This window comes from Microtus oregoni, unplaced genomic scaffold (assembly GCF_018167655.1).
Source record: "Microtus oregoni isolate MIOR12 unplaced genomic scaffold, Mior012 000025F_ref0000491, whole genome shotgun sequence".
Taxonomy (NCBI): domain Eukaryota; kingdom Metazoa; phylum Chordata; class Mammalia; order Rodentia; family Cricetidae; genus Microtus; species Microtus oregoni.
In genome coordinates this window covers 35,590,769-35,604,729 of record NW_024543084.1, presented here as the reverse complement: position 1 = coordinate 35,604,729, position 13,961 = coordinate 35,590,769, and the positions used below count along the sequence as shown (strand labels likewise).

At 46.3% G+C, this 13,961-nt stretch overlaps 2 protein-coding genes across 4 annotated transcripts in view; one reads left to right on the top strand and one right to left on the bottom strand.

Annotated features, from left to right (window-relative positions):
- The window catches only part of Cbr4 (carbonyl reductase 4), a 59,064-nt gene extending 53,771 nt beyond the window's left edge, over positions 1 to 5,293 (top strand). The window contains exon 5 of the mRNA XM_041674114.1: positions 5,243 to 5,293. Within this exon, the coding sequence (XP_041530048.1) occupies positions 5,243 to 5,280 (38 nt within the window). The 3' untranslated portion in view covers positions 5,281 to 5,293. The remainder of the gene's footprint in view (positions 1 to 5,242) is intronic.
- The window catches only part of Palld (palladin, cytoskeletal associated protein), a 230,164-nt gene that overhangs the window by 27,441 nt on the left and 188,762 nt on the right, over positions 1 to 13,961 (bottom strand). For all 3 annotated transcript variants that reach the window (XM_041674110.1, XM_041674111.1, XM_041674112.1), the window contains 2 exons: positions 11,561 to 12,232; positions 1,927 to 2,062 (listed from right to left, as the gene is read on the bottom strand). In XM_041674110.1, coding sequence (XP_041530044.1) covers positions 1,927 to 2,062; positions 11,561 to 12,232 — 808 coding nt within the window. The remainder of the gene's footprint in view (positions 1 to 1,926; positions 2,063 to 11,560; positions 12,233 to 13,961) is intronic.

The following is a 13,961-nucleotide window of genomic DNA, read 5'->3' as shown; positions in this document are numbered from 1 at the left end:
AGGAATAATTAGTAGGGTAGAATCTAGAAATATATAAAGGTACAAGCATTATTTTAGACGAGCCCTCAAATTTCTGAATGTCAACACAAACAGTAATCAACATTCTCTAATCAGAAAAATATGTTGGATGGGTTTCCAGTTTCCAGTAATTGCTGGTTCTGGTCCCAGCTGAAACTGGGAAGTGAAACAGATCAAATGCCAAATAGCACTAAGGTTGAAATGATTTCATTTGCTAAAGAAACGGCAGGGGACACGAAGAGGGTGTGTGAATCTTGCAGGGAGCGATTCGGTCCAGGGATTATGCAAAGTGATTTTATCAATTCTCTTAACCCAAGGGAGGTCAGTTTTTAAACGGAGGTTTAAATCTCTGCTCTGTTACAAAGTCTCCCAAGCGCTATGGTGGAGAACACTGTCGTCAATAGGAGGCCTGTTCCGCACAGGCAGAACTAGCAACTGGTATCTACTCCCTCACCAAGATGTCCCCAGTTACCCTGAGAGCCAATTTCACTTCAACTGTTTTGTTTCTATGTCACTGTGCCGTGTGGAAATGCAAACCCTTATCCGGAGAAGCCAAAATAAGTGACAGAGGATTATGTAATGCTATGAACAACTCATTGGAGAATTCCCTTTTTGAAAAGAGGAACCTCGCTTTTCTTGTCCAAAACTAGCAAATGTGGGATTGATGAAACTGACTGTGAGGGGTTAGTTATTGCTAAACAGATAAATATAAATAATGTGTACATACAAGAGTCATAAAATATATGCAAGTCTAGTAAGAAGTATATATACCAATAATATGGTTGAGTTGTAGCTTATAAAAGTTTTATTTTTTTATCCAAGAGAAGCCCTATCCATAAGGAATATTTAAATAAAAAAAAGTAGTGTGTCCTAGTGGGATTTGGAGAGATGCCCTCACCTGGCTAGAAAATAGCATCTGTTTGAATCTCCCGAAGGCTTTGTTGACAGAGCCAGGAAAAGCATCCAGACTGTGTGAGCGCTTGTCAGGGGCCATGTTTCCCTCTTCGCAGAGCCCAGAGCCCAGGCAAGTGAGCACCACAAAGCTCACAAGAAGCTTAATCTTTCTTAGATTGAGAACACTTAATCATTGAAACCAGCATCTAACTTTCCTCTGTTCTCCAGCCTGCCAATTAAACGAGGCTCATCCACATTTTTATCGATGTTTCACGATTAAAAATCCCAGAAAGCTAAAGTGTTTTCTGTTCTGAAAAGGCGCCTGAGAGGACTTTATCCAGCGGCTCCTTCTGCTGAAAAGCCAAGTTTATCATTCTAGTATTTCATGGTTAGTCAAAAAAGACCCATCTCTTAGGTTCAGGCTGCCTGATTTGCTAGCTTCCTGAGCCCTTGAAAACCTCAAGATGATATGAAAAGGTAAGTAAGCAAACCAACACAGCTATGGGATATCTAAGTAGTTTATGCACACAGTCGCTAACCCATAGCCTTAAAGCATAAGTAGTCTGTGTTGTCAAGCTTGGAAGTATCGCTTTAAAGCTCCGATCAAGACGGTGGGACAGGAATTACTCAAGGTGGTGGAGTAGGGTCTATTCTGTCAGGGAGGGTACGGTTCCACCTTGGCAATGGTTTCCCTAGCACAGGTTATTCTGGGTGGAAGCCTTTCATTCCAGTTCACGGCTTATGGTGCCTGTGATCCCAGATCACGTTCCTGTTTCCTCCCAAGGAGCCACCGAGCTAAGGTGGAATCTCTGTGGATGTAGACGGCTTATAGTGGCACCATTAATCATGTGTTGTGGTTTCAACCCTAGTAGCTGCCCTTCCTACTTCGTTTTCTTTCCTAGTCACCATGAGGGATGCTGAGAACAGTCTGGTGGGTAAGTCTTATAAACCAGGAGAAGAGATTTGGGGAGTGGGGAGCTAGGATTCCGAGTAAAGCCCCTCTTCCATCAGTACCGGCTGGCCATTGTTCAGAAGTTCCTCCTTGAAGCGAAGTTTCCGCTCCAGGTCTTGAATGACAGCATCCTTTGTGCCTTGAATCTCCTCATCGGAGGCTATTCTAGCAGTTCTGCTGGCCTTCTTCGGAAATCCCCTGCGCAACGAAAGCAGAAGGGGTACAGTCAACAGGAGTCCAAGTCAAACAAGTTCAACAACGGAAGCACAATGTAGCAAGATGCCAATCACAGTTTATCTCTTTAAAACACAAGTCATTCATATGAAGAGAACCACGGAAGTTGCTTTTAGGAGTTCAGGAAGCACCAACTGACATCAGTTCTTGGAGAAGGTTCAGATACCTAAGAGGCATCTTCAATGGCGAGGTAAGTACCACCAATGGGATGCCTGTGTTTCAATCCTGGGGGGTAGGAACATGAAGTGGAAAGGCTTGCTCTCAGGTTTAAACAGACTCAACCTAGATCTTGTCAAGTTTCTTAAAGTTGCTTATTAAGTACATATAAAATGAATACAAATCAATGAAACATGAAGGTTAAGAGGGCTTGAAAAGGGCAAATTCTTCTCATGATTTTTTAAAAAAAATTTCTGGTCCTTCATAAGTCACTGTGTTCAACAACAGAACTTGCCTCATTATAAGTCATCCATCATTTGGCAGAAATACCTGAGGTCACGATTTTGGGGATGTAGCTCAATTGGTAGAGTGCTTGCCTAGCACGCACCAAAACCTGGGTTCTATACTCAGCACAGAGATTAAGCTGAGTGTAATGCCTGTCATCCGAGCACTTGGGAGGTGGAGGCAAGAGAGGCAGGGGTTCAAAGTCATTCTCAGCTACATAGCAATTCAAAGCCAGCCCAGACTACACAATATTCTGTGTTAAAAAAGTGAAAATCCTTCATGTGTCTTATACATTTTATACATAGAACCTGAGGGCATTCTACACAGAATCCTTAGTGTGCCTGTATGTAGTGTGACCCATCACAGAAAAACATGTGTGGGACTTTTCATGTACAGTATCACATGAATGCACCAAACAGTGTGTATTTGGGAGTTCAAAAACTCAGTTTTTACATTAGGGTTATTCGACCTGAATAACGTTTGTGACTTCCCCTCCCATCTCCACGCATCCATCTGTTTGACTAATGTAAGCCTGAGCAATAAGGCATTTGGTGTGATTTTACACAAGAGTACTCTGGCTGGCCTGCATGTCTTAGCATGAGCTGGTAAGCAGTAAATCTGAACGCCTACAATAAATAGGTCACATTATAGGCAACTCCTCTTTCCGAGGACTGCAGCAATTCCTGTACTGTGCGCCAGGGGGCACCAATGCTGCATGCTGGGTACGTGTGGACGCTTGCCGGTGTCTTCTGCAAACTGCTTTCTATTTCTCTGTCTCTGCCCTGATCGCCTCAGTGGGCAGAAATCAGAGAGATCGAATGTGATGCAAAGGGAAAATGAATGACCTCTCGCCACCTTATTCAACACAGTTGAATTCTGAGATTAAAAAAAAAAAAAAAAGAAAAGCAAGTTACAGAAAAACGCATACAGTACTTCCACTTACAACAAGGCAAAAGCTAGTCTGGTGTAGGGCGGTGGTTCTCTGAGCGTAAGGGCCAAAGGGTCACCATGACCCTGAGGAGCTGTCAGTAGTGGATCTGCAACCTCGTCCAGACCTGATTCAGTAGAATCAGCAACTGCTCCGGGTGCTTCCGACACATGTGAAGGCTGGATAAGCAAACCCAGGGAAACACACACATGTGGTAAAATAGGGGTGACCAGCTCAGGAATTCAGGGTATTGGTTAGCTCGGGGGACAGTTAGGGTAGGGCACGTAGCCGGTGAAAGGTCACACAGGGTTTTCTAAGGTACAAGAAATGAATGCTTGGGTTTATTACTAATACATTATCATTACATATAAATGATATAAATCTTAACTTATGTATCTTACAGTAGGATATTTCTAAATGATACAAAAGCTTATGTTGGATGGTGGTGGCGCACGCCTTTAATCCCAGCACTCGGGAGGCAGAGTCAGTTAGATCTCTGTGAGTTTGAGGCCATCCTGGTCTACAAGAGCTAGTTCCAGGACAGGCACCAAAGCTACACAGAGAAACCCTGTCTCAAAAAAAAAAAAAAAACCAAAAAACAAAAAACAAAAAAACAAAAAAAACCAAAAAACAAACAAAAAGCTTACTGCAAACATGTCAATGTATCACCCCAACGACATTGTTTACTATGGTAAGAAGCAATGGATTTACTAGCTTTTGGTTTCTTATTTTCCTGTTTAAACTTGGGGGAAAAAGAAACCTGAAAGAAGTGAGCAGAAAATGTGGGGTTGCTATAAGTGCTCCACACCCTATGGCCGCGGATGCTGTCTATCCCGGGGGCTGTGCACCTAGTTGTCCCAGCTGCCATTCTTCCCTGTGCTCCAGGATTCATTGATTCCTTCTTGAATATTTCTGATTTAGTTCGGTGTTATTCCAGAGTGCTGAGAGAGGAGCTCTCCTATCCCGACGCAAGTCTGGTTCTAAGTCAATTTGAGTTTTTGTTTGTTCGTTTGCTTTTTTTCCATTCTTCTAGGTATTAGTAGTTTAATAAAGGCAAGCGACATGCCTTGGCCACGGAGAGTAATGGAAGTAGGTGAGAAGGTCATGTGCTCCCAACTCTAAAGGAGACACAGGGAGACATGTCCCTCTTCTCTCATTGGTAGAAACAGAATGTCCCCTCCTAGCTTTGTTTTGTAAGTCGGCAAACCCCATGTAATTATTTCATCTACTTGTAACCTAGTCTTCCGATACAGAGGAAAATATCTCAGCTAATAAAACCCATTTCCAGATCCGGATAGTTCAGTCACATTGCCCCAGCACACCAGAGTTAAACATTAAAGAAATAAAATCTTTGACATCTTTAACTTTTGTTCTGTTCCCTGAGAAGTGATCTTGAGATTTAGGGAGATCTGAAGAGGCAGAAAAGTAGGCGGCAAACTTGCTTAAGGCACCAGTAGGGTCATATGAATTATGAATTAGAATTCGCTTTTAGTATCATGCAATCATTCAACAAAAATGCTCATGGTTTTCTGGGTTTCTTATACAGACTGCTTCCAGATTTCACATTAAGGTCCCCTTGGAAATAAAAGTGCCGAGGCTATCCCGCTGGTAATGTCCATGTTTGTGTTCTTCATGCGTCTATCCTATGATTATCTGTATTCTCGAATGGTCTCTTTCCCGCTGTGGTTCTTTTGCTCACCCCAGATGTTTCTGCAATGAGTGAACATATGTATTATTTATCTTCACTTCTGTCTTCCTCTCTTTTTCCTTCTCAGTCAGGCATGCTAGTGCCGAACCATCCGAAGTCAAATGACATGTAAACAGCCAAGCTCGGGACAAGTAAACATTACACAATTTTGGAAGAAAGCTTTGTGCCGCTTTTGCCACAGCCCCAGAAACAGAACAGTTGGCTTCTGAAGTCACCTTAAAGACAAAACTGAGGATGGCGAAGCGCGGGCGCATGAATTGCGCATGCGTGCGATGAACCAGTTTCTCAGCCTGAGCAGTCTAACCACACTGCGTAGCCCTGGCTGAGCAGCTTCTGAGTACAGAAGACTCCCTGTGGTGCTGGGTTTTAGGCACAAGTAAGAACCAAAGGTGAAGCTGGGGATGGTGGCGCTCACCTTTAATCCCAGCACTTGAGAGGCGGAGGCAGGCAGAGCTCTGGGAGTTTGGCAAGGCCAGCCTGGTCTACAAAGCGAGTTCCCAGGACAGGCAAGACTGTTACATAGAGAACTCCTGTCTCGAAAAAACCGAACTGGAAAACCAAAGGAAAAAAAAAGAGAGAGAAAGACCAAAGGCATAAGAAAGTGAATGTGAATAACAGAAGAGACGATGTAAACGAAAGAATCACAGACTGTTCTGTCTGGGCCAGCGAACACCGTCTTTCCTAGAGTGGCTCCTGCTGGTTGGAAAGCGTTTTCCGGCGAGCTCGGCTTTTTTGGAGGGACTTAGAATAGCTGCTCTGGAACATTTCCACAGTGGGGCCATCTACCTTGGTGTGGTCTCGTCCACTCAAGTATTTATCGTTTCAGTACAGAGAAGAAAAAGAACGAAGGGAAGGACATATCACGGGGTGGTAAGAGCCACGGACTGTCGGGTGTATAGACAGGTGGCTTACATTAGCACGGTCAGGTGCCGTAGCTCAGAGTGTAAGGGGCACAAAGTTACTGCCTGTGTGGAGACCTATGGAGATCTGGATAGGCGGTGCATAGACCCTACAGTCAGAATGAGCCTCGAGGGGCAACCGACAGCCACTGTGAACCACGGGGGAAGACATAGCGAAGACATCAGTCCTCATGCATAGTTGGAACATTAAAAAAAATGGGGTGGGAGGGAGAGCTCATTGGAATAATTCAGAAACTATTTCAGGAGAGCAGTTAGGAACTGCAAGGAAGGTTTGGGGTAATGTGTAAGATTGGCGTCAGAAATCAAAACGAAGCGTTTGGGAAGGAGACACAGGCAAAGAAAAGTGGTCCTGTTTCCAGAGCCAAGCTTTTGAATGCCCTGTTGGGGCCTGAAGTGACAGGGCTGTGGGTGCTTCCTCAGGGGGCCCTCCCTGCTTTTGACAAGCGAAGAAGAGCCAGCTCATTAGGGAACAAACAGACAGCTGCTGACAAGGGCGGGGGGGGGGGGGTGTTCTCTCTTCAGGTGATTTGTACAACTAAACAAAAATGCTTATTCAAAGTAAACTGTACTCAGACTAGACCTCTTCACAAAATCCCGCACTCAGAGGCAAACCTGAGCCAGTAAACAACTTGGAACAGTACTTCCCTGCTAAGTACTTCCGTGTGTATACACGAGGCCCAGCTGTCCACAGGACTGTCCCCTCTGGCTTTGACAGGAAGCCACTTGTCATTTTAAACAGTGTTCATTCGGTTGGGGCAAAGGCATTTAGCGCACGTGAAGAGCACCTGGAAGGTAAGCTCTTCTGGGTGACGTCATCACCACGTGCCTCCACTTCAGGTCAGTTCTGGCAGACACCGAAACAGCTCTGCAGAGTCCGTCAGCTGGAGCTCCAGTCTGTCTTTCTGTCTTTCCAGCCACTCTAAACCCTTTACTCTACAGAAGCTCAGTGGCCTGAGGGTAACTCAGTTCCACAACCATTTCAGGGCTTGAATGAGCAGGCATTCTGTGATCCTTTCTGTTCAAGGGTGTCATACATTCAAGAATATGTAAAAAGATAGTTGTTTTGTTTGTTTGTCTTTAGTTTTTCGAGACAGGGTTTCTCTGGGTATCCCTGACTGTCCTGGAACTAACTCTCCCTCCCCCCCACCCCCATCCCGGGACCAGGCCTCTGCTTCCTGAGTGCTGGAATTAAAAATGTGCATCACCACAGTCTGGTTAAAGATAGTATTTTTTTTAATAAGCACTATTTTTAAACTGAAGTTTACTTCCATACTAAAATGGCTAAAGCATAGAAAATTGAGTACCATAAGCTCTTACATAAAGGACTACAGTTAGCTTCCCCTTGTCTTCCGTGAGGAAAGAACTGAGAAGGGTGCACACAGCACACTATCTGGCATTGTGTCCTTCCTGCCTGCATCTGCTTGAGCTATCTCTGGTCAAAGACATTTTCACAGAGCCACTGCCTACCTGCGCAGAGGCACGGGAGGCCTGTGAAGCTGCTGGGAAACACAGGCCCAGGATAGGAAACATCTTTCTGCGGGTGTCTAGTGATAGGACCCCAGGGGATGCTTCCAACTCCTTCAGTGGGGAATGGTAAGGCACCCACCTATTTGTCTCAGGAAGACTGGAATAATAAGATGCCTGCCAGGTCCAATGCCCCTTTGTCTACTAGGTTCTATTTTTATTGGTTACTATTTAACCAATGGCTTGACTTACCGTAAACTGAGTCTATCACAATCAGTTGTCTCCTTAAGACCGAGGACTGTTATTTCTTCAGTCTGGATTACATTGCTAGAGACTGACAGGGACAATGCACTCTGGCATAGGTCACAGTAAGCTCTCTCTGCTCAGGCTTATTCCAGACATGGGAAATCCCTCACTTCCTACACAAAGCACTATGAGAGTGTCCCCACCGCCTGTCTCCTATAATCCAGGGGAAGAGGAGGGCACTGGAGGGCCTTACAGAGCTGGGTGAGTGCTCTTAGTGCATCCACAAGAAAGATATGCAGGCACATGCTCTTATTTCTGACAAACGTGGGGTAATATTTCAGGCCAAAGCTCTAGTCGTAAAAAAAGAGGAAATTGAGAGATATCACACTCTGGGCATGGTGGCACATGCCTTTAATCTCAGCATTTGGGAGACAGAGACAGGGAGATCAGGAGTTCAAGGGGACTCCAGTTACTTATGGGTTTGAGGCCAGGGTAGACTACATGAGACCTTGGCTTTAAAAAGCCAGAGACAAGAGGTGGGAGGTGGAGGGAGAGAGACAGAGATGAGAGCAGGGAGAAGGAAGAAGAGGGACTGGGAGAGACAGGGGAGAGGGTTTGACCGATTCATTGTAACGGACTTGGTGGCATATGGTGCCATCCTAGTACTTAAGAGGAAGATGCCTGAAGAGAGCGGATGCTGTCTCAAAAACCAAGTAGAAGAGGCTGGAGCACTGTGGCTAGGCCACATCCCTTATGAGACAGAGGCTAGCACTGAGGGTGAGCAAAAGCCACAGTGCCTATCTGATCTTAGGGATGGAGTTGATCTGCTCCAACCCCCAGACCTGGCACTGACAGACAGAGAGCCCCTGGAGACTGAAACGCCCAAGCCAGAGGAAAGCATGCTACCTGTCCACCAAACCCAAAGACCTGCTTCTTCAAGGGAGGGGAAGTTTTTTAGGACAAGACTGCTGCCACATTATCATGGTTTATTGGGTGGTACAGAGTTTAGCAACTCTTGGCACACTTTCCACAGGCGCAAATCAGTGTGGCTGATCCATTCTTTTTTTTTTTTTTTATTTTTTTATTTTTTTTTTTATTTTTCGAGACAGGGTTTCTCCGTAGCTTTTTTGGTTCCTGTCCTGGAACTAGCTCTTGTATACCAGGCTGGCCTCGAACTCACAGAGATCCGCCTGCATCTGCCTCCCAAGTGCTGGGATTAAAGGCGTGCGCCACCACCACCCAGCCTGCTCCATTCATTTTCAAAGAAATGTTAAGAATGTCTGGACTCTTTTGTGGTGATAATTACACGTTGGCTCCGGAAAAGTAATTGTGACACGTGGCAGCCAGTGAGAATGAACAAGAGCTCCTCATACAGGATGCAAGCCCTCAGAACTGCCATTCTTAGTGAATGTCAAAACCGAGGCTCGGGATGGACCACTGTCTCCACTTAAGGTGATTAAGGTCCTGGCCACACAATGCATTTGAAAGATGAATCTGATCCAATTCTGTGTGAGCGGTATTAGGGCCGATTATTTATATGGTACTTGGTTAACTTCCTGGATGCAGGATTTGGTGGCATTTTATTGATGGAACTGTCTGCATCCTCACGCTTCTTGAATCGATGGCTGGCCTCTTTGTAGTAGCTAATGCTTCATTTTCTACCAGCAAAACAAAGGATCAAACCAGAAAACGGGGAGAAAGTTTTCCTCGGGCCAACTCTGACTCAACTTTGAACAGAGCCCATTATGGTATCATTACTATAGGAATCTATTTTTTGACTTCCATACTTATTTTGACTATACTATTTTCAGTTGGGATTTGAGAAGAAGCCAGATTTCCAACATGGAATTCATGTAATCAACATTTAGAAAGTGCCCAACAAAGCAAGCCCGCGCCACTCCTGAGTTAAGGCCAGCTACAGCAGTGGCTGAGTATTGTGATGTAACTATATCCCAACCAGGGGAAGATTTAACTACGAATAAATATAAATTCTTTTATTCCTCTTTTGTTTCTGGGCATCTGGCAAACTCTTCAGTGTGATTTCAGTAGGAAGAGTAGAGACACAGGTTCTAGCTTGCTCTTGGCTGATATTATCTCTTTTAATATTCTATTTTCCATTTTTGTCTGTTTATGTGTGTCCCTTCATATAAGACACACATGTGGCGATCAGAGGACACCTTGAAGGAATCAGTTATGTCCTTTTGCCATGTGGATTCCCAAGCCGAATTCAGGCCTTCATGTTTGGGGATAAGTCCCTTTCCTAACTGAGCCATCTTTCTCACTAGCACCATTCTGAGCCCTGCTTTTGGAGAGAGGGTCTCATGGATCCCAGACTTGATTCAAACTTAGTGTTTAAAGAAGGATGACCTTAAACTTGTGATTGCTTTGCCTCTACTGGAATGGTGGGATCACAGGAGTGCTGGGAACTGGACCCAGGGCTTCCTCCACATTAAGTGAGCCTTCTGCTGACAGAGTTACGCCCCCAGCCCCACACTTTCTTGTTCTTAAATACACTGGGAAAGAAGAGCTAATGTCACTTTTACTTACTTTATCTTCCAGCAAATCTTATCAATACCTACGTGGTATCTGGTTAGAAGGTTTTATAAATAACTTATCTTGTACAATTTAAAAAATTTTTAAGGTCATTAGAATGAGATTAGGAGCAGTAGATTTTAGATAATTTACAATAAAAAAGCTGAAAGAAAAGGCAGATGATCCGATGCCTGGAGGCTAAACCACGATGTAATTTCCCCCTTGAGTTCATGCTCCCTTTTTTGTCCCCACCAATATACAAGGCCATTGTGGTGGCTTCAATGAAAATGGCCCCCACAGGCTCATGTATTTGAATGCTTGGTCCCCAGTTGGTGGAACTGTTTGGGAAGGATTAGGAGGTGTGGCCTTGTTGGAGGAAGTGTGTCACAGGGGATGGGCTTCGAGGGTTCAAAAGTCGACATCAGGTCCAATCTCTTGTCTCCATGCCTCCTGCTTGAGGATCAGATGTAAGCTCTCAGCTACGCCTCCAGCACCATGCCTGCCTGCTTGCCCTGGGCACCATGAAGGTCATAGATTCTTAACAGTCAGGAAACGTGCGGCCCAGATTACATTCTTTGTTTTTGTATGTTGCCTTGGTCATGGTGTTTTATCACAGCAGGCAATAACAAAAGTAACCAAGGCAGGCATGTACGGTTTTCCCTTCTCACTAGATGTATTTAAAGTGTTGTTTCCTAATTATGTTTAGTCTTTCTAAAACACTAAGAATAAACTCAACCAAACCCCATCTAGTGTATGTAACACTGAACTGAGCTGGGTTCAGTTTGGAGGTGAGGGGATGGACTTGAGAGTCAGACAGACTGGAATTCTGTCTCAGTTTAGTGACTGTGGAATCATGTTATGTTCGTGGGGCATCGGGACATATCTTAGTAATGTGCCCAATGAAATAATGTGACCTGTACGCTGCATAAATGGCAGCAAAGGCCACCTTCTTCATTACGGAAAGCACTGTGGAGACTTTGCTTTCGAGAATTTTAAGCAGCTGCATTCAGAGGGGACAGAATTTGGGTGTCAAGTGTCAATTTGCCACTTGATTGCTGGATGTGATGTCTGAAGATCAGGAAAGGTAGGGATGTCAGATGCTACTTGGGACTCCTGGGCACGCAGGCTTGGGTGGAGGTGTGTGTGTGGGGGGGTGCTCACTGTCATGGGGAGTGTGTGCAAGTGAAGTCCCGGGGTGTGGGAGGCATGCAGGTGTCACTTACGCGGGGGTGACGCCCTTGGGCAGCCCCAGGGCATTGACAGCAACTGGTGGCGGCTGCGAGGGCAGCAGGGCGCTGAGGAAGGCTGCGGGAGTCTGACCAGGGCCGAAGCGGGCGGGCGAGGCGCAGTGCGAGGAGCTGGGCAGCGGTGGCGGAGGCGGTGGCGGCAGCGGGAACACGTCTGGCACCGGGAAGGCAGCTGAGGGGCTGAAGACGGGAGGCGGCGGTGGTGGCGGCGATGGCGAGGACGGTCCCCACATGGCCTCTGGTTCCACGAAGGGAGGCCCGGGCACGCGGCCGAAGGGCCTGGGCGTAGGGGACAGAGGCGATGGCAGGCTGGACGAGCTGGGGCTGGAGGTGGGTGTGGCCAGCCCCGACGCCGGACCCAGGTTCTGTGCTGCAATGAACTGCTTGGGACGAGCATAGTTGAAGGAGCCGGAGGACTGCATGGTGGCGGCGCGGGAGGCCAGCGTGCTCATGGGCTCCGCGGGCACCGGCGACACGCAGGCCGCGAGCTCGGGGAAGGCTGGCGGCGGCGGGAAGGGCGGCGACGGGGGCGCGCTGCTGCCGCTGCTGCTGCTGTTGCAAGGGAGACCCGGGGGCGCCGGGGGCCAGGCGCCCACTTCCTGCTCCAAGCGCACTTGGTTCTGCAGCTGCTGAAGCTTCAGAGGATCCCTGGGGACACACAGAGAGAAAAGTGACATTTTCAGAGAGGGCGCGCATCCCAGGTGGAGAGACACACTCCCTATACCCAGTATCTACGGGTGCCTGACACGAGGTAGACCCTGAATATAGCACAGGTCATTATAGTGAAAGCAGTTGGTTGATCCGCTCTGGACGGAGAGGGCAATGATAATGACAATGGCTCATTTCAACCCTATGGAAGGGGCTATGGGGATGGCTCTGTGCTCGCTCTGATCCAGAGCAAGCACTGCTCTGGGCGAAGTCAGGTTCCCAGACCAATGGCTTCCAAAGGCCAGTAACCAGGCCCAGGGGATCCCTCGCCCTCTTCTGGACTCAGAGGGCACTGCACTCATCCACATGCATATAATTTAAAAGACCCTACTTTGCCTACTATGATTAAAGCTGTTGTATGATTTTCAATAGCCGTGTTGTAACAGAACCAGAAGAAGCATTAAGAAAAAAAATGTAGATGATTTAACAGCCATTTGTAGACAAATTTGAAGGGAAAATTTTTATCAGAACAAAAAATTTTTTTTATCAGAACAAAAACCACTTAAAACTATTTCTATAGATCCCAGTTGGTCTGCTTTGCCTCCTTCACTGTTACCAACTCAATACTAATACTATTGCAAGTCGAGGTTTGTCACTTCAAACTGGATGCAAAGGAGTGATGTCATATGATGGGGAAACTGAGGCAGGATGATTGAAGATTTGAGGACATCCTGGGCTAGAGAGTAAGAACCTGGCTCCAAAAACAAAACAAAGCTGGGCATGCTGACTCATACGCGTAATCCCAGAAGTTGGAAAGATCAAGGGTTCAAAGCTCTGCTTAGCTACAGTGATGCATTTTCGTGGGTGTGTGGGTGTTTTTACCGGCATGTATACCTGTGCGCCTCCTAGGTGCTGGGCTGTCTTTCCAGACGAATTTTCAGTTTTTTTAAAATTGAAGTCACTGAGCAGCTAGAACCCCACTCTTTCAATCAGAGACTTTCATTCTTGTTGGATTATCTGTACACCTGCTCTATTTTGTTCAGTCAGGCAAACACAGACACCCATGGTTGGCCACAGGAACTTCAGAAGAACCAGGGCCTGAACAATCAGGTCAAGTTCCGTGAGAAGGCAAAGTTGTGCACTGCATTTTAAACTTTGAAAAAAGTGGGGGGAAGGGGGAGTAGGTAACTCGTGAATAAACTTGCTGCACCAATCATGAACCTTAGAGTTCAGAACCCACATCAAAGTTGAGTGTGGAATATTCCTTTACAGTGTACGAATATATGTCACTGTAAGGCTGACTGGCCACTAGCTGGCCAGGATAAGGTTAGGTGGAAGAACCAAACTGAAAATGCTGGTAAGAAGAGAGGCGGAGCCAGGGAGTCGTGAGCAGAGAGAAACAAGATGGGCATTCTGTACTGAGAAAAGGTACTGAGCCAGGTAGCAGAGCCTAGGTAATTTAAAAGGGTTCATTTAAATGTAGGAGGTAGGTAGTAATAAACCTGAGCTACTAACTGGGCATTTGTAATTAATATTAAGACTCCGTTTACTTGGGAGCAGCTTGCAGGACAGAAACTTCTGCCTATAGCTGGGCACACCTGTAAACTCAGCACTCAGAAGGCAGTGACAGGGGTCCCCAAGGCAGGATAGCTAAGTACCAGGAGAAGCAGTGAGCTCCGGACTGTGTGGTAGAACTGGCCTCCACGTTAAAGGCGGAGGGCAATGGAGG